Source organism: Camellia sinensis, chromosome 13 (assembly GCF_055761805.1).
Source record: "Camellia sinensis isolate YWXY chromosome 13, ASM5576180v1, whole genome shotgun sequence".
Classification (NCBI taxonomy): Eukaryota; Viridiplantae; Streptophyta; class Magnoliopsida; order Ericales; family Theaceae; genus Camellia; species Camellia sinensis.
The window spans coordinates 46,631,757-46,655,945 of NC_138973.1; the positions used below are offsets into that span (position 1 = coordinate 46,631,757).

The 24,189-nt window shown below is 30.3% G+C and overlaps 2 protein-coding genes across 2 annotated transcripts; both read right to left on the reverse strand.

The window, feature by feature from the left end:
• Positions 1-7,355: 7,355 nt before the first annotated feature.
• On the reverse strand, positions 7,356-21,862 carry LOC114256878 (uncharacterized). The gene is made up of 9 exons (XM_082902158.1): positions 18,327-21,862; positions 18,109-18,211; positions 17,892-17,966; positions 17,472-17,622; positions 17,151-17,220; positions 13,235-15,204; positions 11,402-11,482; positions 8,477-8,599; positions 7,356-7,775 (listed from the first exon to the last, which is right to left on the reverse strand). Exons 1-8 carry the CDS (start codon positions 18,499-18,501, stop codon positions 8,576-8,578), a joined length of 2,649 nt encoding a protein of 882 aa, XP_082758284.1. The 5' UTR covers positions 18,502-21,862; the 3' UTR covers positions 7,356-7,775; positions 8,477-8,575.
• A 441-nt stretch (positions 21,863-22,303) lies between these two features.
• On the reverse strand, positions 22,304-22,624 carry LOC145805354 (uncharacterized). The gene has a single exon (XM_082900476.1). The coding sequence runs from the start codon at positions 22,622-22,624 to the stop codon at positions 22,304-22,306; it is 321 nt and encodes a 106-aa protein (XP_082756602.1).
• Positions 22,625-24,189: the final 1,565 nt, after the last annotated feature.

Here is a 24,189-nt window from a genome sequence, read left to right on the forward strand (position 1 = left end):
AACCGAGCTAATTGCAGCCATTCTTGACCGAGCTAACAAGGTCTAGTCGCGAAGCCTATTTACCTCGGCCCATAGCTCGACCCACTCTCTATCCAGACCTAGCTTGGCCCAAACTTCACACAAATTACCCTCTCAGAAGCCATTGGTGAAGTTCGATGTTGAAGATGGTGGATTGATGATTGATGAAGAACGACGATGATGGTAGATGGAGCATGGAAAAAAAGCGACGGTAATGGCAAAGACGAAAGAAGACGACAATGTTGGGCGAGCGAGTCAAACGGTTGAGAGATGGTGAAGTATAGATTGGCGACGGTAGAGATGATTGGTGAGCAATGGTGGTGGTAGTGGCTGGCAAAGGTAATGGTGGTGATCGGTGGCGGTAGCAGTGGTTAGTGACAGACGACGATGGTGGTTGCGGGTGGATGGCCATGGCCATAGCTACAATGGTGGTATTTTCTAGAGAGAAAGAGATGAGAAAGAAGAAAAGTTTTGGAAAAATGATCATAAGAGAAGTTAATATAAATTGAAAAAATTAATGAATAATAAATATTATAAACAATTAAAGATTTATAAAGTGTTTGGGATGGTTTAAATAAGGATTTTTACCAGCTGGTAGTAGGGGCAAAATCGAAATAAAAAAATATAACAGGACTTCCTGATACATGAGATAGAAACTTAAGACCTAATAGATAATAGATTCAATTATTAGGACCGACTGGAAAAAATCCCATAAAAAAATTGGAGTAATACAAGAAAGATTGGGCTTTTTGAGAATTCATTTCAAAGTTTGGGTTTGCGGTAGTTGTTTGATTTGGGGATTATGTGGGCTTGTAGTAGTTGATGGATTTGGTGATTGTAAATTTTTTTTTGGTGATTGTTGGGCTAATGTAAGGGTGTAATTTTGGACCGGCCCGGCTTATGTCGGGCCTTGCGGGCTCCCGTCAAAAAATCGGCCCGGTCCGGCCCACGGGCCAGAAAACTAGGCCCAGGCCCTAGCCCAGGCCCAGGGGTATTCAAGCTTTGGGCAGGCCAGTGGGCGAGGTCTCAGGCTTGGGCTGGGGCTTTGGGCAGGCCTAAACAATTTTTTTTAATTTTTCGCACCAAAATTTTATTATTTTTCATTAAAAAAAATGGGCATCGGGGTGGGCCGAGCCTTGGCCCGGGCTTTTGGGCGGGCCTTGAGCGGGTCAAGGGTTGGGTCGGGCTTCAAAATGATGGCCCAGGCCCAAGGCATCGGGCTGGGCTTGGGCTCGGGCCGGGCTGACCTCGGGCCGCGGACGGGTTTCGGGCCGCCCGCGGGCCACGGGCCAAAATTACACCCCTAGGCTAACAGTATACTTCTTAAATTTATAATTACTCATTTATCGATTGATAAAAAAAAAAAAAATCAATTGGGTGCTGTTTAGGATGTGAGATCCATCATCAAAATCATTTGTGAGTTGAATTGTTGATTTTTATACGTTGTACATGGGGGGCATTCATTAAACAAAATTAAATTCATTCAATTATTATATAATTTTTATGAACGTGTATTTCAAAGTTATTATTTATTTTTATGATAAAATCTAAATTTGTTTGGGTACGTTATATAATCATATTTTTTATTTTTTTTAAATCCTATCACTTTTTTACTTTTTCGTATATTTTTTTATAAAAAATTAAAATGTACACTTATTTAAATTATTTTAAACAATTATAAAAATATAAAACATATGTCCTCAAACTTCAAGAGCACTTGTCATGACCTTTTTTTAAAAAAAATGGTCAAGAAACTTAGAAAGAGACAGAGAGAGAGTCACGTAAAATATTGTTCAAGATTCAACAGTCATCCCATTTCATAAGTCAGAAAAGCAACTAAGCTGATTACAATTACTACAACACGCTTGTCTGTCTTGAAAATGCTTTGAAACAAAACATAATTATTTTAGTATTATCTTCTGACCATAATAATCAATCAATCAAAAGAACTCAAAAAAAAAAAAAAAAAAATAGAAAACTTACAACATGGGGAGAAAAAGAAATTGAGCCAATTGGGTTGAGAGGTTACATGCTTCTCACCCCTCTGCTAAGTCCTCCCAACACTTGCCCACAACAACAACAAGAGCTTCACATCTACTCATCATAATTGTGACCTTCTTTCCTTTTCTGTCCCTTTCCTTTTCATTTTCTTCTTGGGCCTTGTTAATGTATATTAAAGTATTTAAAAAAACATTATACAATTTTTTATTACATGTATTTTCATATAAAATATTTAAACTTTTTAACCTTTACATGTTCGCGATAAAAAAAAAAAAAAAATCCTTTACATGTTAACAAAAACTCTTCACGTTATAAATGATATTTTCTATTAATGCTCCGTTTGTTTGACAAAATATATATATATATATATATTATGTGTTTATCATAGAAAATAAATTTATTTAAGTTAAAAAATATTTTTCCACTTTTAAAAGATAAAAAATAATTTTTCAATTAAGATCTTATTAATATCATCGCCCCCAACCACCTCCATCTTGCTATTACCACCACCACTATTAATGCAATCATTGCTATTGCTACTATCACCACCACACTCCTTACCATTACTCTCATTAACCCACCACCAACACCACTTTTACCCCAACATTACCACCTCTACTATGCCATTGCTACCACTAAGTGGGTGAATATCTGGGCCTTTGAGTAATATTTGAGATGTTGGTTTGGGTGCTAATTTAAGTATCGTTTGTTTTCAGTGGTAGAATTAATGGAGGCGATTAATTGTGAAGGAATTGATAATGAAGAGATTAAGTAAAATTGAGTTTGTTTTGATGATAGTTGTTGGCGTAGGAATCGTAAAATTATTTTTCTATAAAATAATAAAACAAATAAAAAAATACAAAAACATTATAAACATTAATGTTAAAAAAAAAATGCCCAACATGTAAAAAATAAAAACAAAAATAAAAATAGTTCGGCAGACTGTTTTTTTAAGACCACATCCACCTCCACCTCCACCTCCTCCATCTCAATCCCCCTCCTAAAGCCCAACCAAATTCGGATCTCCATCTCAAGGAAATGGGATTACTGCTGTGCCTTAATAGGAGGTTTATTATGGACTTATTTTTATGATCCGAACTGTCATTTTGTAGGGTTTGTTAAGTACTTCATGCCTACAAAAAAATCATATTAATCGGATATCAATAAAAATAAACCTCCTATAAAATCATATTAATTGGTTTGATCATATAGTTATTGATATCCGATTAATATGATTTTTAGTAAGAATAAAGTACTCAACAAATCTTATAAAATGAACGGTTTGGATCATAAAAATAAGCCCATAATAAACCTCCAATTGATACACAACAGTTACTATTGTTCTCCTATCTCAATCCCTTCTCCAAATTTATAAACAAACATAATATTAAATAAGTTTCACCTCTATCTTAATCCAATTTCTACCTATATACCCAAAACAAATGGGGCTTAATCAGTGCAATAATAAAAACATTGAAAAAAGGCTAATATAACCAAAAAAAAGTTTTGTGGTGAAGGTTGAAGAGGCAGCCCCTGAGGAAATTACCAAAATACCCCGAAAACTTTAATTTTTAATGTCATTTTGCAAGTGTCACATCAAGGGTAGAATGGCAAAATACTTATTCCAAACACATTTTCCCATACAAAAAAGCCTAAACATCATTCCAAACCTAACTTTTTTCCACAAATTAAAATAACCAAAACCCACTAATAGCCTATCCCACACAAAAGCTTTTGCTTGGCTGATTTATTGACCATGGTGTTTGGGTGATTAGAAGTATTTATCATTTGGGCCTTTTTATGAAACTTCAGAGAATTAGATGGGTTGCCAATTTGTAGGTCCAGAGAGTCAAAATATTGGGCTGTAATTTGGGGCTATCCATATCGGCCATTTAAAATAGAAAAATGTTTTGAAATTTTAATTTGTAAGTTCTAAAGCTAGTTCTAATGAGCTGATAGTAAGTCTCACACATTGTGATGTGATGTTTTAATCTTGATTTTTTTTTCCCTTGTCATGTTATTAGTACTCTATTAGAGTATCAAAACTAATACTCTGAATCATTGTTGATTTAAAACAAAATAGACAGATTTTATGATATACTCCAAAACATTGAAAATCATAACTTTTTTAGGCGGGATTAATACGCTTTTTGAATGAGTTTTTACTGATTTAGACCAACAGCAAGTGTGTGCGTGTGTGTTTTTTTTCCCACACAATTTGGAAGCACGTGAAAAAAACCAATTTCATCTATCAATTAGTCAAGGAATCCTTGTAGTGTGTGTGCCCTTCAATCGCCCATCTCAAATACTTTTTCATGATATGAATAATTTATTGTGTAAAACTCTCGTTCATAAGATTATTTATTTAATAAAGTATATTATTAGTAGTTATAAGAATGAATTATATCTGTCTTAAAAATATGAAAGAGAAATATGATTTAAGAATATTTTTTTTAAAAAAAATAATTTGATCCTGATTACTGATATTCGATTAATTAAATTCTTTATATAAATTATTTTTTAATAAACATAATAAATAAATTATTTAAAGCATTCACCTGGATTCAAAGTGAAGCACATGGAAACAAAGGATATGGTAAACAAAGTCCGGTAGGGTGATCGTGGTTGGTGGGTGGAAACTCATTTAAGAGGGAGCAAGCTGAAAACAACTACTATTATGGAGTATGTATGGATTGATAGTCAAAGTTTTTTGCAAAAAATAGTCAACATTGATCCCTACAGAAAAATAGTACCACAACTCAATGGCATAGTTAGGAATTTCGGGTTTATTTAGCAAAACATCATCATCAATGTCATTATATCATATTTTTAATTTTACACAACTAAACAATATTAACATTTATATGATACTTTATAAATTTCATACATTCTCAATTATATTGACAAAACCAATCCAAACTAGTCAAATTACAAATAAAACAAAATATTGGGATATCAAAATCGTTAGAGCGAGTTTTTTTTTGGGAGGGTCGGGGTCAATATGTAAAGTTTTCAGAATGGTTAATTTATGTGTAGAATGTGAAAGAAGGAGAGAAGAGAGATAAGAGAGAAAAAGTGATTGATTGATATATATATATATATATATATATGATATAAGAGAAGGAGAGATGAGATAGTAAAAATGATTGAAAATAGTTTTGAGAAAATTATGAACCAAATAAATTTTAGATTTTGAGCCTCTTAAAAAAAATTTTCAAAACTAATTTTGTTTTATTTTATTTTTTGAAATTTAGTGGTGTCAACTAACACCACTGTGATGAACATAGCTACTCTCCTACCACAATTACTATGCATTTAATGCACCATTTTTTTTTTATATAGATTTTATTTGGAGTTACGCTTGGTAATCTAAATGAATTATCAAATATCTTATCAAATTTCTTACATGTATGTGAGATCCACCCACATGTAATTTGTGTAGATTCCACACTCATATAAGAGATTTAATAAAATATTTAGTAATTCATTTAGGTCCATAACATTTTTTTTTTATATTTGATACACGCTATTAAGATTTCTTATAACTTTTTATAATATTTATTTTTTATTACAAGACATTTAGAAAAGCACAGCCAATAGCCTTGTATCTTGTAGGTTAGCCTACCCTCATGAGTCATCCACTTCCCCAGTAGACTCCCCATGAGTTAATTAACGTTTTTATATCTTATAACTGTAATATTTCCTTCCATCACACCAATCAACCATCCTTGAGTTAAGAATTATTCTTTTTATATCTTATAACAGCTATTGAATGTTGTAATATTTCGATTTTTTATCACATAACGTTTTGTGTGGCTATTTTAGCTAAAAAGCCTAGAGCTTTTTCTTTCCAAACAAGACAACTTCGACTATTAAGAAATTAATGGAATTTGAAGGTCCAAAAAAATCTTAGTTAGAACTTAATAAAGTATAAGTTCATAAATTAGAACTTATGTGTAAATGTCCCTATATTTTATAATTTTGACATAAAAAATATAGTTTCATAATTTTTTAAGTTCAATAATTAATTAGTTTTATTTTTATCAATAATCGTTTGGGAAGTTGGGTTTGGATTGGGGTTGGTTAGGGATAAAATAGTTACAAATAGACAACGATGGTGCTACATGCACCAATTAATATACTAATTAGTGTATCAATTGATAATGTGACATAATTTAATAGGTTTTTGGTATTTGTAATTTGTACACTAGTTAGTACACTAATTTGTGCATATAGTATTATTCAAAAGTCAAAATAGGCCTTTTAGCCCCAAGCTAAAAATTGTTACATTCAAACCATAATCATGTTTTTTTTTTTCTCTTACAAAAGTAAAAAAAGCCAAAAAAATACTTTCCAAACGAGATTTTTTAACATCAGGTTAATAGTCAAAAAGTTAAAAAATTAAAAAATCAACCCATATCTCAAACGAAGCTTTAATTACTTGCTAGTTATATAATGAAATATTTGCTATTGTCATCTACTTTTATATTTCAATTTATTTATTTTTTACATTTTCACACCATCTATCCTAATTTTGATCCATTAACCTTACTAAAATAAAAATTAATATACTTATGTCAAAATTATAAAAATTGTTATATTTTCACCCAACCTTATGAAAGGTCAGGGTAATTTACGATTATTATTTTTTTTTTCTTCACTTCTAAACACAAGGATAGAATCACCTACACATTTAATGTGAACCTCATTATGTCATGTTTAAATTGAAAAATATTATCTTTTTTGTTTAGTATGAGAAAAATAGAATAAAATATAAAATTATATCATATATAGCATTACTCTTATTATTTAGAATGAACCTATTTTGTTTTTAAATTGGTCCAATGTTTGTCTCAAATTTTTTAAAGTAATAATCCGCTTATCTGGTTAACTTTATAACTTTTGTGTTTTTTAAACAAAACTTAAAGTTAGTTTAGCAAAAAAAAAATTTACTTGACAATTTTGAAAAGATGTATTATTTCACTTTGTTTGGTTTAGTTTTTAAAATATAAATTAGTTTGACAAAAATAAATATTAAAAAATAATTTTAAATTAAAAAAATAGAAATTTATGTAAAATTTAAAAATGTGAATCAAATTCATTCTTCTAATTGTATCTTAAGACACACTAATTTTGAATTTACATCATCAAATCTATTTGTACACACTAATGTACAAAAGCCATTATTGAGGTCTACACACTACAACACTTATATTAATTGGAATAATGATATATGTATCAATTAATATACTAACTAGTATACTAACAAATGATATGTCATAATTTTAGAAATTTTGAATATTTGTAATTTGTATAATAGGTGAGGTCAGTAATAATGACATAACACTAGTTGGTATACTAGTGTGTATATTAATTGGTGCATGTAATATCACCATATTAATTGAGAATTAAGTGTCACCATACAAAATATGTACACCAAAAACAGTAATAATAAGAAATAAAAAGAATTAAAAATGCAAAAAAGAGGCTAAATATTATTCTCTTATATCAGATAATTAGATCAAATCAGTGGCACAACTACTTTAGTTATAATAACTCTAGTGTGTGTGCATTCTTTAACCTTTTTTTATTTATTTATTTTCTTTCTTTTAATTCCACTAAGGTAGGCCTACGCCTTTGTCTTTGTCCTCCAATCTGCACTTGACACGTGGTCTCACATTTCGCTTCATCCTCTACCCAATCATCTCTCACAAGTGATTGTTGATAACATCTGAACGCCACAAATAACATGAACACTGCATGGGATGTAAATCAATAATGCATGTTAGAAAAACCCAAAAATATTATCAACAATTTATGTATGTGTTATTTATTTTACAAAATTTATTTGCACTTTTTTAGTTTAAATTTTGAAATTTCATGTTTAAGTACTTGTAATTTAAAAAGTTAAGATATATATATATATATATATATATTTTAATTTTAGTTTATTTATTTTTTCAGCTTAAAAAATATGCTCAAAAAGCTATATTTTCTAAATTAAGTTTGAAATGTTTTTTTATTTTGTGATATTTTTGAAATGTTTCAAAAAGCTATATTTCACATCACGCTCTCTATTTTTCTGTATATCTTTTCTTAAGAAGTCAAAAAATTAACTAAAATAGTCAATTTCTAAATGCAATTATATGACTCAAATGGATAAACAATACGTAACAAAAAAAAGTTTGATATGTTTTTGCACGAATCAAGGCATTCAGTTAAACACTGTATAATAACCATACGATTATCAAAATTTAACTAAATCTAATATTATGTTTATGTGTTTTTAAGATTTGTCGACTTCACGAAACTACTTATGTTGAGAGAACTTGGGATGAAAAATATATATACTATACATTATTTTTTATAGAAAACCTAAGAGTATGCATTATTATATGTACTTACTATTATTCATGCGTATATATATGTATGAATGAAATGACAAAAGTGTCCTTACCTGCCCATATGCGAGCTACGACCGATGACAGGTTCCATACAAGGGCAAAGATGCCAAAAGCCACAGCCTTCTTGTGTGAGCATGATTCCCAAACGTCTCTCAATTGTCCAATCCAAAATTTACCTATAATAACAAATAAATAAATGAATAAAGAAGACCGCTCTCATATAAAATATGTTTTCATGTAAATTACAAAGAAATCAAATTTTCCACATAAATTTTATTGTTCAGGTCAGTAAGAAACTTATGAGATCCATATGTGTAGATTTTGCATTGTGAAAATCTTAACCAAAAAAAATTAAACTTTCCTGTAACTTTTGTTTTCTTGGTAAATGAACTGTTAAATTTAAATTTTTCTTGTAAAATTCTAATGTCAAATGAACATAATATATACAAGAAAATAAATTTCTTTTTCCTTTATATATAAAATTCATCACACTTGAACCGAGTTCAAAAGATTGATTTTAGTGAATAAGATGTTTTTTTTTTTTTAATATATATATGAAAAAAAACTCATCCATATGTATTTGCTTAGAGGCCCATTATTAAATCTATATTCTTAGGGTATGTTTGATTAGCACAATTAATAATGAAAAGATTAACAACCCATGATATTAGTGTAAGATTAATTATCCATCTAAATTAGTGAGATATATAATTACCTCTTGTTCACATTTATTTTACGATAAATATGGAAATATATAATCTCAATTATATGTATGTATTGCGTAATTAGTTGGGAATTAAAAAATACGTCAAATTTGTTTGATAGAATGACTATTAGAATATAATCTAAATAATAAAAATTACAACCAAACAATATAATGTAAGTCTCACAAAAGCCAAAAGTCAATTTTTAATTTATTTTGGATCATATCACCTTTTTTATTTTTTACACATTTTAAAAAAAAAAATTAAAAGAATTAACTTTTAACCAACTTCTCAAAACAACCAGTAGATATCACACTGACTCACACTGGCCGGGGTAGAGCATAGAATGCTTTGTGATAAATTCAATGGTGTGGTTTATACGAATGTTTACTTATAAATTAAAACTTGATAATTTAAAAGTCGAAATTAAAAAAAAATTAAAAATTAATTTTTAAAATTTATTTAAGTTATTTTTTATTAATAAATTATAAGCAAAAACGTAGAAGTTAAAAAAAAATCGAAATTAGTCTTTTTTAAACTTATTTAAGTTATTTCTTATTAATAAATTATAAGCAAAAACTATACTAAACAATCTAGCATAGACTCTCAGAATAAATAAAAAAAAATTATAAGCCGCTCAGATAAATTGCACCAAACAATACCATACTCTAATGTTGCACTATCATACACATACTTGTTGACAAATGTTAAAAATTTATAATTAATAATTTTAAATCCATCCACAATGATTTAAGAAAGAGTTAAAATTTTATGATTGACAAATCAAAAATTAACATTTATCATTTAAAATTATTGTACATCAAATTATATGAATTTTTATTTAGAGATTTTATACATTCTTCACTTAAAAAATACTAAAAAAGAAGGTAATAAATAAATAAAGAGCAAATTATAATAAACTTAAATTATGAACAATTTGCTTTTTGTTCCTCTAAACTTCAAAACTCAACAGTTAAACCACCTTAAAATATTATCTTGTTACAATTAATCATTTTTATTAGAATTTTGTTAGGGATTTACACAAAGTCAAATCATATATAAAGCACATCACACATTTATTTAATTTTTAGGGCAATAATGTATTTATCTAGTGATTCTGTTTGCACTTTACCACTAAGATAAAAAAGACAAAATACAAATGAAATTATTAGATAAGAGTATCATTGCTTTTAAAAAATCAATAACGGATATTATTATTCTAAAAAATAATAAGTGTATCATGTATTTCACACATGAATTGATTTCGTTAAAATTCCAAGACAAAATCCTAACAAAATGTATTGAGTGTAAAATGATGAAAATTCAAAGTAGTTAACTGTTACATTTTGAAGTTCAAAGGGACAAATGACAAATTAATTATATAGTTTAAGAAGGTTTATGGTAATTTACCAATAATAATAAATAAAAAAAATTATGCACTAGTCGTGGGACAAATTCAAATAGTGTCATAATTTGTTATTAATTGATTAAAATTATGGGATCTAATATTCTTTCCTAACCGCTTCGCTTCCTCCGTTTGGAAATCAAGTTTTGCACAAAAATAACCAAAACTTTCAATCACATCATTCTTTTTACTTTTTTATACGTATTTAATAAAATATTAGTAAAAAATTAATTTAAATAGTCAATTTCCAAACGAGCTCTAAAATCTCGTTTGGAAACATGTTATTTTAATTTTTTTTTTGAATTTTTTACTAAAATATGAGATAAAAAAGAAAAATGCTAGAGACTCCCAAAAGATTTATCAAAAAAATTCTACCAAATGTCTCACATGGCTGTAAGATTCATACCATGTGGGTCTTATGTGTGTTACACCCACGTGAGACATTTAATAAATCTTTTAAGTCTCTAGAATTACTAGGAAAAAAAAATAGTATATTTGAAATGATTTTTTGACTTTTTATGAAAAAATTAAAAAAAAAATAGAGAAAAAAAAAGGAGAAATCTTTGGCATTTTTATATAATTTACTAATTTTTTTTTTACTTATTTAATGATTTTTAAAAAAAAATTTAGGTTAAAATCAACGAATAATATTAGAGTTCATAAAAAAAAATCATAAAATATTTCACAAAATTTTTTCATTTTTTAATTAATATATAATATTTTATTACATATATAATCTCACAATGAAAAATCTTCCATAACCATCCTTATAATATTTTCTTCATTATCCCTGTCATTACTCAAAATCAACCCTTCCTAAACAATGCTTGAGAATTACAAAAAGTAAGCATAGTGGAGAGTGTTATTACCGTAGGCAGTGATGAGCGTGGAATACGATGAGCATATCTTTGGTACGCTGAATACTCCAAAAAACTCTGTGCACACCACACCTAGTTGTCACACCACATCTACTAGTCAGCGCAAAACGACAGTCCATAATATTAAATAATTAATGCTCAGAAAATTTTAACTTTTTGGTTAGATTTGTTTGGTTCCCGAGAAAAAATTAGAGAAAACTATCAGGCAAAAATAAGCATTTATGGGATACCCAAGAAAAATTTATCACGTAAAAATATGTAAAAATGCTACATTAGGATTAAACTTGTGGCACATTCCTCGTGTATCAAATTGGAGTTATTGTATAATTATTTAAATTTTATTAACTAATATTTTAACAAATTTTTAACAATTGTCATTGGATCTCACAATAGATCATGCTAATTAATAAATTATTCAGCTTGCTTGATTTGAATTTTTAAAATTCACTTTTAAAAAAATTAATTTTTTTATATTTCATATATTTTTTTTTACTTAATTTTTTAAAATATTCTAAATTAATTTTTTAAATTTCTAAATACACTTAACAAGTATTATATTTATAAAAGAAAATATTTAGAAAATTCAGTAAATATCAAAAATATTTTTTAAAAAATTAAAAATTCAATACATTTTTCATATTCTTGTATATTTATTGATTTTTTAAAATATTTATTTATAAATATTTTATTTTTTAAATACATCTAAGTAAGGTACATCTAAAAAATAAAAAAAAATATTTAAAATTTTAAAAATATTCACTAAAAATAAAAAAAAATTTAAAAATTCAATTTTTTAAAAATTAAATCTAAAAAATTGAAACCAAACACAATCATTATTTCTTTGATAGTGAGAATTGTAAAATGATTTAAGCTTTTTTTTACCTAATTTATTTTGCAAAGATAAACATATTTTGAAAATGTTACTTTTTTTATATCGAGTCAATAAATTTATATACACTATAAAAGAAATAATTAAATTTGCACATTTATACATTCAAATTCAATTCGACTAAATATCGTTTGAGATTTTATCGAAAGATAAACAAGTTAAATTTGCACATTTTGAAATTCATTCATTAAAATTTTAAATTAAGCTTGAACAATCTTTTTTTTGAACAACAATTTAAACACTACTATTCAACTTAATTAGTTTACACTGTCTCCGGATCAGGAATTTGAAAAAAAAAAAAAAATTAAGCAAAAATTTAACTTACACTTCGTTAAAATTTCTTTTACATCTTTTTTTTTCTTCAAATCTCATCCCAAATTTGTAATACAAACACACCTTACAATTTTATTTATAATTGATGAGACTCCAATGTAACACCTATATTGCCACTAGGCCAAGGCAAAATAGACTTTTAACTCCACTAAAATGATGAATAATAATGAATAAAAAAGATTAGTAAACAAATTTAGCACCAAAATTTTTAAGAAAATTACTATTTATACTCTACTTTTGCTTTCTATCCTTTAAATTTTGTTCTTAACCAAAACACAATATTGAGTGTGAATAGCCAGTGAGGGGTGTAAATAACAATCTCCATTTTGAAAATTCAAATGAAATCATAACTAAACCAATTTGGCCATCTTCCAAATAGTTATGGAGCTACCAAACCTCGCCAAAACAAACAGCATGATTGCCAACTGACAAGGTCACATTTAAAAACAATAAAAGAACAAGAAGAAAGAATTACTGCAGATCTACACTATAGATTCAAATTATGATACTATAGAAAAGGAAAAAAGAGTTGTCTAAAATTCCTATTGAGTAGATCAAATTCATTTCAAAAGTAATATATAGGATCAAGTTTAAATCTATACCATAGATTCAAATTTTAATATCAATTTTGCCACCTTCAATTCAAATGAATTCCCCCCAGTTCCATCACTCAACCCATCTAAATTTTTGTTTGGGCCATCCAAAGATTTATTTGAAACCAATTTTGCTTTTGTATCTACGGATTCATCCAAAGCCTTAGTGGACCCTGACTTCACTTTACTCAATTGAACTAAATTCCTCTCGTTTCCATCATCAGATTCACCAACTAACTTCTGGGATTCAGACTTTGCCTTCCTAGCCTGATTTGGGTTTCTCTCAGTTCTTTCAACAAACACATTTAGCTCCTTAGATTCCTCAGATCTTGTCTTCATTTTGTGAAATGGGCTTCTCTCAATTCCATTAACAAACACACTTAGTTGCTCAGATCTTGATTTCTTTGACTGAACTGGGTTTTTCTTGATTCCATCAGTAGATACACTCGACTCCTTACACTGTACATCCAAATTCTTGTTTATTTCAGATCTTTGCCTTGCAATCTGAATTGGGCTTCTCTCAAGCCCATCAGAATTCTCAGATTTCCATGTCTTCCTCTTGCCACTGACCCCAATAGGACTTGGTTTTGGTCTCAAACTTTTGTCACCACTCTCTTCTGAGTTCTCTTCTTCACCATGGAAGATTTTGAGTCCTCCGTTGAGTTCATCACTCTTTATTCTGCTCTCCCATGTTATGCGCTTTCTTCTACCCACCTCCATTTCCTTATAACCCTCTCTCTCTCTCTCTCTAGTTTCATCAGATCTAGTCTCCGCAATTCCAACTGGGCTCTTCTCAATTGCCACAACAAACTCAACAAAAGCCTCGTTCGACTCCGGTTTCGCCACCTTCAATTCAAATGAATTCCTCCCAGTTCCATCACCCAACCCATCTAAATTTTTGCTTGGACCATCCGAAGATTTATTTGAAACCAATTTTGCTTTTGTATCTACGGATTCATCCAAAGCCTTGTTGGACTCTGGCTTCACTTTCCTCAATTGAACTAAATTCCTCTCGTTTCCATCATCAGATTCACCAACTAACTTCTGGGATTCAGAGTTTGCCTTCCTAACCTGATTTAGCTTTCTCTCAGTTCTTTCAACAAACACATTTAACTCCTTAGATTCCTTAGATCTTGTCTTCATTTTGTGAATTGGGCTTCTCTCAATTCCATTAACAGACACACTTAGTTGCTCAGATCTTGATTTCTTTGACTGAACTGGGTTTTTCTTGATTCCATTAGTAGACACACTCAACTCCTTACATTGTACATCCAAATTCTTGTTTATTTCAGATCTTTGCCTTGCAATCTGAATTGGGCTTCTCCCAAGACCATCAGAATTCTCAGATTTCCATGTCTTCCTCTTGCCACTGACCCCAATAGGACTTGGTTTTGGTCTCAAACTTTTGTCACCACTCTCTTCTGAGTTCTCTTCTTCACCATAGAAGATTTTGAGTCCTCCGTTGAGTTCATCACTCTTTATTCTGCTCTCCCATGTTATGCGCTTTCTTCTACCCACCTCCATTTCCTTATAACTCTCTCTCTCTCTCTCTCTAGTTTCATCAGATCTAGTCTCCACAATTCCAACTGGGCTCTTCTCAATTGCCACAACAGACTCAACAAAAGCCTCGTTCGACTCCGGTTTCGCCACCTTCAATTCAAATGAATTCCTCCCAGTTCCATCACCCAACCCATCTAAATTTTTGCTTGGACCATCCAAAGATTTATTTGAAACCAATTTTGAGTTCTCTTCTTCACCATTGAAGACTTTGATTCCTCCTTTGACTTCATCACTCTTCATTCTGCTCTCCCAAACAGAACCTGCCACCACACCATTTCTTGTTGTGCGCTTTCTTCTACCCAGCTCCATTTCCTTATAACTCTCTCTCTCTCTCTGTCTAGTTTCTCTTGTAATGAGTACACCAGGGTCACTGGAATAGGATGAGCATATCTTTGGTAAGCTGAATACTCCAAAAAACCCTGTTCACACCACACATAGAGTCAGCGCAAAACGACAGTCCATAATATAAATAATTAAATAATGCTCAGAAAATTTTAACATTTTGGTTAGATCTATTTGGTTTTCGAGAAAAAATTGGAGAAAATTATCAAGCAAAAATAAGTATTTATAGGATACCCAAGAAATATTTATCACGTAAAATTATGTAAAAATGCTACATTAAGATTAAACTTGTGTCACATTCCTCGTGTTTCAAATTGGAGTTATTGTATAATTATTTAAATTTTATTAACTAATATTTTAACAAATTTTTAACAATTGTCATGGATCCCACAATAGATCATGCCAATTAGTAAAATTATGCAACTTGTTTGATTTGAATTTTTAAGATTTATTTTTTTTAAAATTAAGCTTGTTTTTATTTTTCAAAAAGCACTTTTTAAAAAGTTATATTTTCTTATTTTTTGTGTCTTTTTGTTTTTATTAATTTTTTTTAATATTTTAAGCAATTTTTTTACTTTTTAGACACACGTAGCATAATACACCTAAAAAGTAAAAAAATTGTAAAAAAAATCTTTTAAAAATTCACTAAATACCAAAAATATAAAAAAAAATTCAAAAATTCAGTACCATTTTTATATTTTTATGTATTTATTAATTTTTTAAAATATTTTTTCACAAATTTTTTACCTTTTAGTTACATCTAACTAAGGCGCATCTAAAAAAGTAAAAAAAAATATTTTAAATTTAAAAAATATTCACTAAAAACAAAAGAATACGAAAACCAAAAAACTCAATTTTTAAAAAACTTAATCCAGAAAATTGAAACCAAACGCACTGAATTTTTTTTTTATTTTTCTTTTCTTTTTTTTCACTATTTTTTTTTAAATATTCAAAGTAATTTTTTTTAATTTTTAAATACACGTAACATAAATACACTTAACAAATATAATATTCGTAAAAAAAATATTTAAAAAACTCACTAAATACCAAAAATATTAAAAAAAATTAAAAAATTCAATACATTTTTCATATTCTTGTATATTTATTGATTTTTTAAAATATTTATTTATAAATATTTTATTTTTTAGATACATCTAAATAAAGTGCATTTAAAAAAAGTAAAAAAAAATTGTTTAAAATTTTAAAAATATTCACTAAAATAAAAAAAAAATTAAAAATTCAATTTTCAAAAAATTAAATCTAAAAAATTAAAACCAAACACAATGATTATTTCTTTGATAGTGAGAATTGTAAAATGATTTAAGCTTTTTTTAACCTAATTTATTTTGCAAAGATAAACTTATTTTGAAAATGTTACTTTTTTTATATCGAGTCAATAAATTTATATACATTGTAAAAGAAATAATTAAATTTGCACATTTATACATTCAAATTCAATTCGACTAAATATCGTTTGAGATTATATTGAAAGATAAACAAGTTAAATTTGCACATTTTGAAATTCATTCATTAAAATTTTAAATTAAGCTTGAACAATCTTTTTTTTGAACAACAATTTAAACACTATTATTCAACTTAATTAGTTTACACCGTCTCTAGATCAGGAATTTGAAAAAAAAAAAAAAAACATTAAACAAAAATTTAACTTACACTTCATTAAAATTTCTTTTACATTTTTTTTTTTTCCAAATCTCATCCCAAATTCGTAATACAAACACACTTTACAATTTTATTTATAATTGATGAGTCTCCAATGTAACACCTATATTGCCACTGGGCCAAGGCAAAATAGACTTTTAACTCCACTAAAATGATGAATAAAAAAGATTAGTCAACAAATTTAGCACCCAAATTTTTAAGGAAATTACTATTCATACTCTACTTTTGTTTTCTATCCTTTAAATTTTGTTCTTAACCAAAACACAATATGGAGTGTGAATAGCCAGTGAGAGGTGTAAATAACAATCTCCATTTTGAAAATTAAAATGAAATCATAACTCACCCAATTTGGCCATCTTCCAAATAGTTATGGTGCTGCCAAACCTCGCCAAAACAAATAGCATGATTGCCAACTGACAAGGTAACATTTAAAAACAATAAAACAACAAGAAGAAAGAATATTGGAGATCTATACTATAGAAAAGGAAAAAAAAGTTGCCTAAACTTCCTATTGAGTAGATCAAATTCACTTCGAAAGTAATATATAGGATCAAGTTTAAATCTATACTATAGATTCAAATTTTAAACATTATTCTGATATTTTTTCTGAGTATGTAGCATTGTTACTTGATAAACTATAGAAAATGAGTGAAATGAAACTCACCTTCATTGTAGTGGCAGGATCTCCACAAAAAAGGGTTCTGAACTTTAGAAGAAACTCATTCAAATAAGGAAGAATCATTTTTACTAACCATACTGCCTCTTCTTCCCCAACAATGTAGTCTTGGTTTGTATCATCTCCTCCTATAACTCCCCTGTTATTTTTTTTCCAAAATTATAGCAAAAAAAAAAAAAAAAAGAAACCATCAAACAAGTCTTTAATTAACTCCTATGTGGTAAATGAACTTTCCCATAAAAATAAAAAAGAATAAAGGGAGTTTCAGATGAATAGGAAACAGACAAATAATCGAAAATCAATAAGTGAGAACTGTGCGAAAATGACACAGTTCTCCCTTGCACCTACTTAATTTGCAATTATTTTGCTCTTTTTCATTTATCTAAAGTTCTTCATTTAATAAATTACCTGCAAATAATGGATTTGAATAAGAAGATTGCAGCAAGATAGACAAGACCCAGATAAGAAACCGCAGTTATGAAGCTGTAAAATCATCAAAGAGTGTTTTTAGCTCTGTGCTCTGTTTTGAAACAGGAGATGAGTAAAATGAACAAGAAAAATTGGATAATGAGCATGGTTAGAGTAGTTGTGTTGTGTCATATGAGCTTGGAGTACTATTTCTGACCTGATATTGATATCTTTGGTGTAAGATGATGCAATTATGATAAATGTTCCAATACCGAACATGAATGCTGATTTTGAGACATCTCTCCACATAACCAAATCAGCTGTTAAAATTTAACAAACATCACAAAATGAATGCTTGAAAATGGAGAGGTATAGTGAAGTAGCATCCAAAAAAATGAAAAAAGAAATCAAATCCATCCATGAGTGAAAACTTGCCTAAACTCTGCAATTTATTATGGGTTTGAGAAATCCTCTGGAATCCAGTCTGGGTTTCAGGACGACTTTCTTCCGAGTTCTCTTCTTCACCATGGAAGATTTTGAGTCCTCCGTTGAGTTCATCACTCTTGATTCTGCTCTCCCATGTTATGCGCTTTCTTCTACCCACCTCCATTTCCTTCTAACTCTCTCTCTCTCTCTCTCTCTCTAGTTTCTCCTGTAATGAGTACACTAGGAACACTAGTTTTTTCTTTGAACGGAGGGGCTGTGGTTGTTATCAATGAAATAGAGTAAGACTTTGAGATGAAGAAATGGTGAGGAGAGAGATTTTATTGGCCTTATTTGGTTTGTGTTTCCTAAAAATTTTTGGGAAAAATTCCTTAAAAATTTTTGGGAAATATTCTCTACAAATAAGTTTTCCAAAGTAATTAAATCAAACAAAATTTTCCAAATTTTTTTTCCAAAACTTGTGAATAATTGTGAATTTCAAATTAAAAACAATAATAGTAACCCAGAATTTGATTCACAAATATGATTAAGCATGTTGCAAAAATAAAAGAATGCCATAATATGAAGTTGATGGTTCACAGCTGCATAATGAATATTCAGTACAATATTTGGATTGAATTACTATTAGTCTGGGTTCATATTCTCATAATTCAAATCATTTATATTTAATTGATTGAAAAATTAAAATCATATAATTTTATTACATTTATTTTCAAAAGTTGAATAGTGTGATTGTGAAAATAAATTGTTAATTTTTTCAAAGACAATTATAATGAAATTATATAATTACAAATTATTATTTTTTTCATGAATAATTTATGCATAGAGGACTACAAATAAAAGGTTCACATGAAATTAGACTCATGGTAGACTAGACTGCAATTGTCTTTGTATTTTATTATTTTTAAAAAAAATTGAGTTTTAAGTTGATTTTGAATGTTCAAAGTAGGTCTTTGAACTTGAAACTTCATTCAGATATGAAAATAAATAAATAAATAAATAACTGGAAACCTCTTTTGAAAATTACATATGAAAAAAAAAAATAAATAAAAACTGGAAACCTCTTTTGAAAATTACAATGCTTGAATGATTGGAGATGGACTGTAGTAATACCAACATTTTCAATCGTTGCAGCTCATTGGCAACTGCAGTAGATGCCCAGCAATAGTCACTTTCTTTTCTTTTCTTCTTATTTATTCTTCTTCTTTTTCTTTTTTCATTTTTTCTTACAAAACCAACAATAACCACCACCAGTTGAATTATAATGTGTAGAGTTTTTTTTTTTTTTTTTCTTCTTCCCTCCGCCATGCCTTTTTTGAAGTTCAATCCTGGCAAACGAACTAACTGCCATTCTTGCTCCTGTTGTCAGTAATGCTATGACCGCAAAAAACATGTAAAGAAAAGTGAACCAAACAATCAATGATATGTTGTCGTAAAAAAAAAAAAATTATGATATCAAAACACTTTACTCTCGTGCATGAATGATGCTCAAACACCTATCAAAACATCGATTACTTGGTTTCCATATATGAAAATAGCAGATCTATATGTTTTCAACTAGCAGCAATGGTTAAATTCAAAATTCTCACATAAACTCTTTCAATCAGATTAGGAAGAACCTGCGAGTAAGTTATAACCCTAATTGTTTTTTGGCATGACAAGTTTAAAGAGGGCGACATTGGTCAAATACAACAATGACACAGCTTTTGGAAGGGAAAGTTTTAGAGCATACTTCACAGCGATGGGATAGTGAATACACAGGGGATACAGGCAAAATAATAATTTGTATCATGGAAACAATGCTCTATATGTTTGCTAACCCTCTCTGGCTTCTATCAAACAAATGTGGCAAAGGAAGACTAAAAACGGTTTACACCAAACACAACACAAAAAGATGAAGAAACAAAACAAGACTAGAGAAGATCCAACTAACCAACAACTGATAAACAATTTCAAGTTTCCTATCCTTTTCCACTGATTCTTGCTATCAGAGACAGAAAGATTCGTAATTCTACACCAAATTCCTGTCAAAATGGTTACTATCATTCCATCAGACATTAAGCCAGAAAGAAACCACTAGAAACAAAGTTATACAACAAAACCTAGTTTATTTATAGTTCTAATGGTAGAGTACACTTATATGCTTGAAATACTAATTCAAGGCAAAGGCTGGTTTCAGGGCCAAACTTTACTGCATTCCTAATCCAGAGCAGGTGAACTAGCTTATAGAATTTGGATTTAGGATTTGTAACCATTCCACATTTGTTTGAAAGAAAAATCTCAACCATCCAATATACAATGCCAATAACTCAAGACCCACCAAGTGGTTGTGAATTCATGGATAGATTGAGATAATTAAGGATAAACATGTCTATTATATTTGCAAAAATTCTGGCTCCACCTATGTCCACTGTCTCCTCCACTTTATAATAACACCTATTAGGTTATGTATGAAACCTCTTTTCACCAAATTATCAATAGTAAGAATGGAGTCCAAACTGGATTTCTAAAAAATAATAATAAAATGTTACTTTTGTTATAATTCTCGACTTCCAAAAGATCTTCAATGGGAAACAGTTCCTCGTCCCACCAATAATCAAGGAATCATAGGATTTGAACAAGAAAATCCAATTTCCATGCTTCCGCCTCTTCCTATCTATCCACTATGTTTGATGGAACATCAGATCTCATAAAGGAGCTCAGAAAGCTCAAAAAAGTCAACAAGGCCTCCACACCCACCTCATATGGCTCTCAATGTACCTTAGATGTCCATCCTCCTTGGTCCACTCCAAACTTGCAATCAATCACCCTTCTGGCTTTTCCCATAATTGGTGCTCCTCCTTAACTTAATATTATTATTATATTTTATTTATTTATTTTATGATAAGCAACAAAGACTCCTCTACATATATCTCCATAGGCACTTCCCCAGTAGTGTTTGATTGAACTGACAAAAATGGCGAAGGCCCAAACCACCATCTTCAATAGGAATACACACATTCCAATCTACAAGATGGAATTTGAACTCCTCTAAACCTCAAAAAAGAAAAATTCTCAACTTGTCAAAACTCTTTCCACTGATGCAGGTAGAGGGAATAGAAACATCAAATAAATAGGTAGACTAGCCAATGTATTCTTGATAAGAGTAATTTTATCTCCCTTAGATAAATATTGTCGCTTCCACCCTACAAGCCAATCTCAAGGTGTTACATAACCTCATCCCAAATAGCTATAAACCTTCTAAGTTGAAGGAAGACCCAAATTTGTATTTGTTGAGAGGGATCCCACTCTCAATCTCAAGAATTCGGCCAGTCCTCGAACATTTTGAATCTCTCCCACTAGAATGAGCTTGCAGTTCCCAATGCAGATGTTCATCCCAAACACTACCTAAAAAATACATCAAATCACACTATAGACATGTCAATTGTTCTTCTTCTACAAAAGAAGATGATAGATCTCCTCCACTTCACTTCCTCTTCCCTTTACCTTCCTCTTCCCTTTACCTAAAAGTCAGCCCTAGTGCAAGAGACTCCAGCCACTGTGGTGTCTGGGGAGGATCATAGGTAAGCTAAGCTTTTTATCCATTTACCTCGTATATTCGTTTCCCTTTCTAAATCGCTACCCAAAATTCATGATTCAAAACACAGCCTTAGAGATGAATATTAACCCCTTACCAAATTAGAGATGAAGTTACTGAATATATTCCTAAGTACACTCAACAGTACAAATACAAACACTGGAAGGGTATAGATGCATATATCAAAATTAAACAGAATAGCATATGCAAAAACTAAAACTGAACTAATCAAATCAAAACCCAATTCTTAAATATGCAAGAAAAACACAAACCTCCACAAAAACAGCCAAATTAAAACTAAGAAGTACAATTTTAAATTTTTTTTTTCATTCAAGTTCAGTGAATTATACCAAAAAAAAAAAACATCTTCGGTAGCAATTTTTGCCCCCTCTCAGAAGACCACGCGAAACTGAGGAGCATCGTCGCCACTGGCCGGTAAGATCTCCCAGCGGCAGGGTTCGAGCTCGTCGGATACGGGACAGTACCCGGCCAGGGTGACCTTGTCGGTGGAAGTGGCTACCGACCCGAACTCGAAGACCGTGACGTCGGGCGGCGGAGCTCCGGAACGGATGACCTCCACAGCGCCGTTCATACCCGGGACCTCGGATTGCTGGGGCAAAGGCTTGTCCTTCGGGACGGGTTTCTGGGTGGGTTTGCTTCCGGAGGAGGATGGAGCCTCCTTCTTTCCTCCCCACCAAGATAGAATCCCCATGTTAGTTGTGTGAATGAAGAGAGATAACGAGAAAGATATAGGGCTGACCCGAAAACTAAAACAATTGCAACCTGCTCCGATTCAAATCATAGCGGTCGATTTTGTTTGATTTTTTACTTAGTGCACGTCTGGGGGATTACAATAATAATTAAAAAGTTAAAAATTATTAAAAAATTAAAAACCAAAGAATAATAAAGGTTCCGTGGGATAGAGTTTTAAAATTATGATTTGATAATAGAGTTGTATTTTAACTTTGTGAGTTTTGAAATTATGATTTAAGTGTAAAAAATTTGTTTAGTTATGAGTTTTGAAAAGAATTTGAATTGAGTGATGTGACATATGATATTGAAAAGTGTTTTGAAAAGCGAGCGTGGAATTAATTTTCTAAAATTGTAACCAAACAACACACTCAAATTAAGGGATAAAATTAAACTTCAAAAACTCTATCAAACAGAGCAAAAATTTATGATTTTTTAACTCCTAACCAGTAACAGTTTATCCAATTGCGCAACCCGCACAAATCTAACCTATCCGCATGCATAAATAGGGCAAGTCCGGGTCTATTTTTACATTCAAAATTGGGTTTGGGTCAGATCTGAATCTACCCGCGCAAATCTACAATCCGTCTACAGATTATGTTTAAAATAAAAAAAATAAAAAAAATCTCACTCATGTTGAACTAAAAAAATCTTCATTCTTTTGATCATCTCCTCTCTCTCTCTCTCTCTCACTCTCTCTCATCTGGCCCTTGTCTTTTTTTCTCTCTCTTTCTTTCTTTTTCTCATCTCGCCTACTTCTTTCTTCTCCTTTCCATCGTCATCACCACCACCATCTCTCGCCCATTGCTCATTGTCTATTTCATCTCCTATTTGTTGCCATCTCTTTCCTCTCCTCTACTCTACCATCGTCGTCGTCTCTTGTAGATCAGCCCCTTACTCCATCGCCAATTTATCACCTACCGCATATCAACCCAGCCATGTCGTTGGTTGCTTGCCATTGTCCCCTCCTCTTCTCCTTGTCGTCGTCGACCAATCGCAAACCATATCTAGAAATGCGAGATCTAGAAGATATAGAAACTACACACACACTATCACAACCCAAACCCGCTCCTATGGGTTTAGCACCATGATCGGCCAGTAATCCGTGGATTACCAAAGGCCTCTGAACAGATTAGCAAATACTAAGGGGCTGCGAAAGCAATAATACAAAATAGACAAGGTCCAATGAGCTGTGATAACATACATGAGACGGAACATTTCAAAACTTATATATATACATAAGCATGCCAATCAAAGGACACCAATATTTACAAAGTATTACATCCCAAGACCTATCCTTACAACACATACAGAGACTAGCATGAGTACAAGAACAGCCATGGCTTTAAACTCGATCGGAACCTCCTCGGGGGCACAGCGGTTGGCTGAAAAAAACGAAACAGAAGGCCGTTAACTCTGGCCCTGGTCACATGCCGGCTCACCTACATACATAATATAAACTGTGAACGAAAGCCCAATGAATAATAATAGAGTAAAGGGTTTCAATGAATGAGTTCATACAGATTC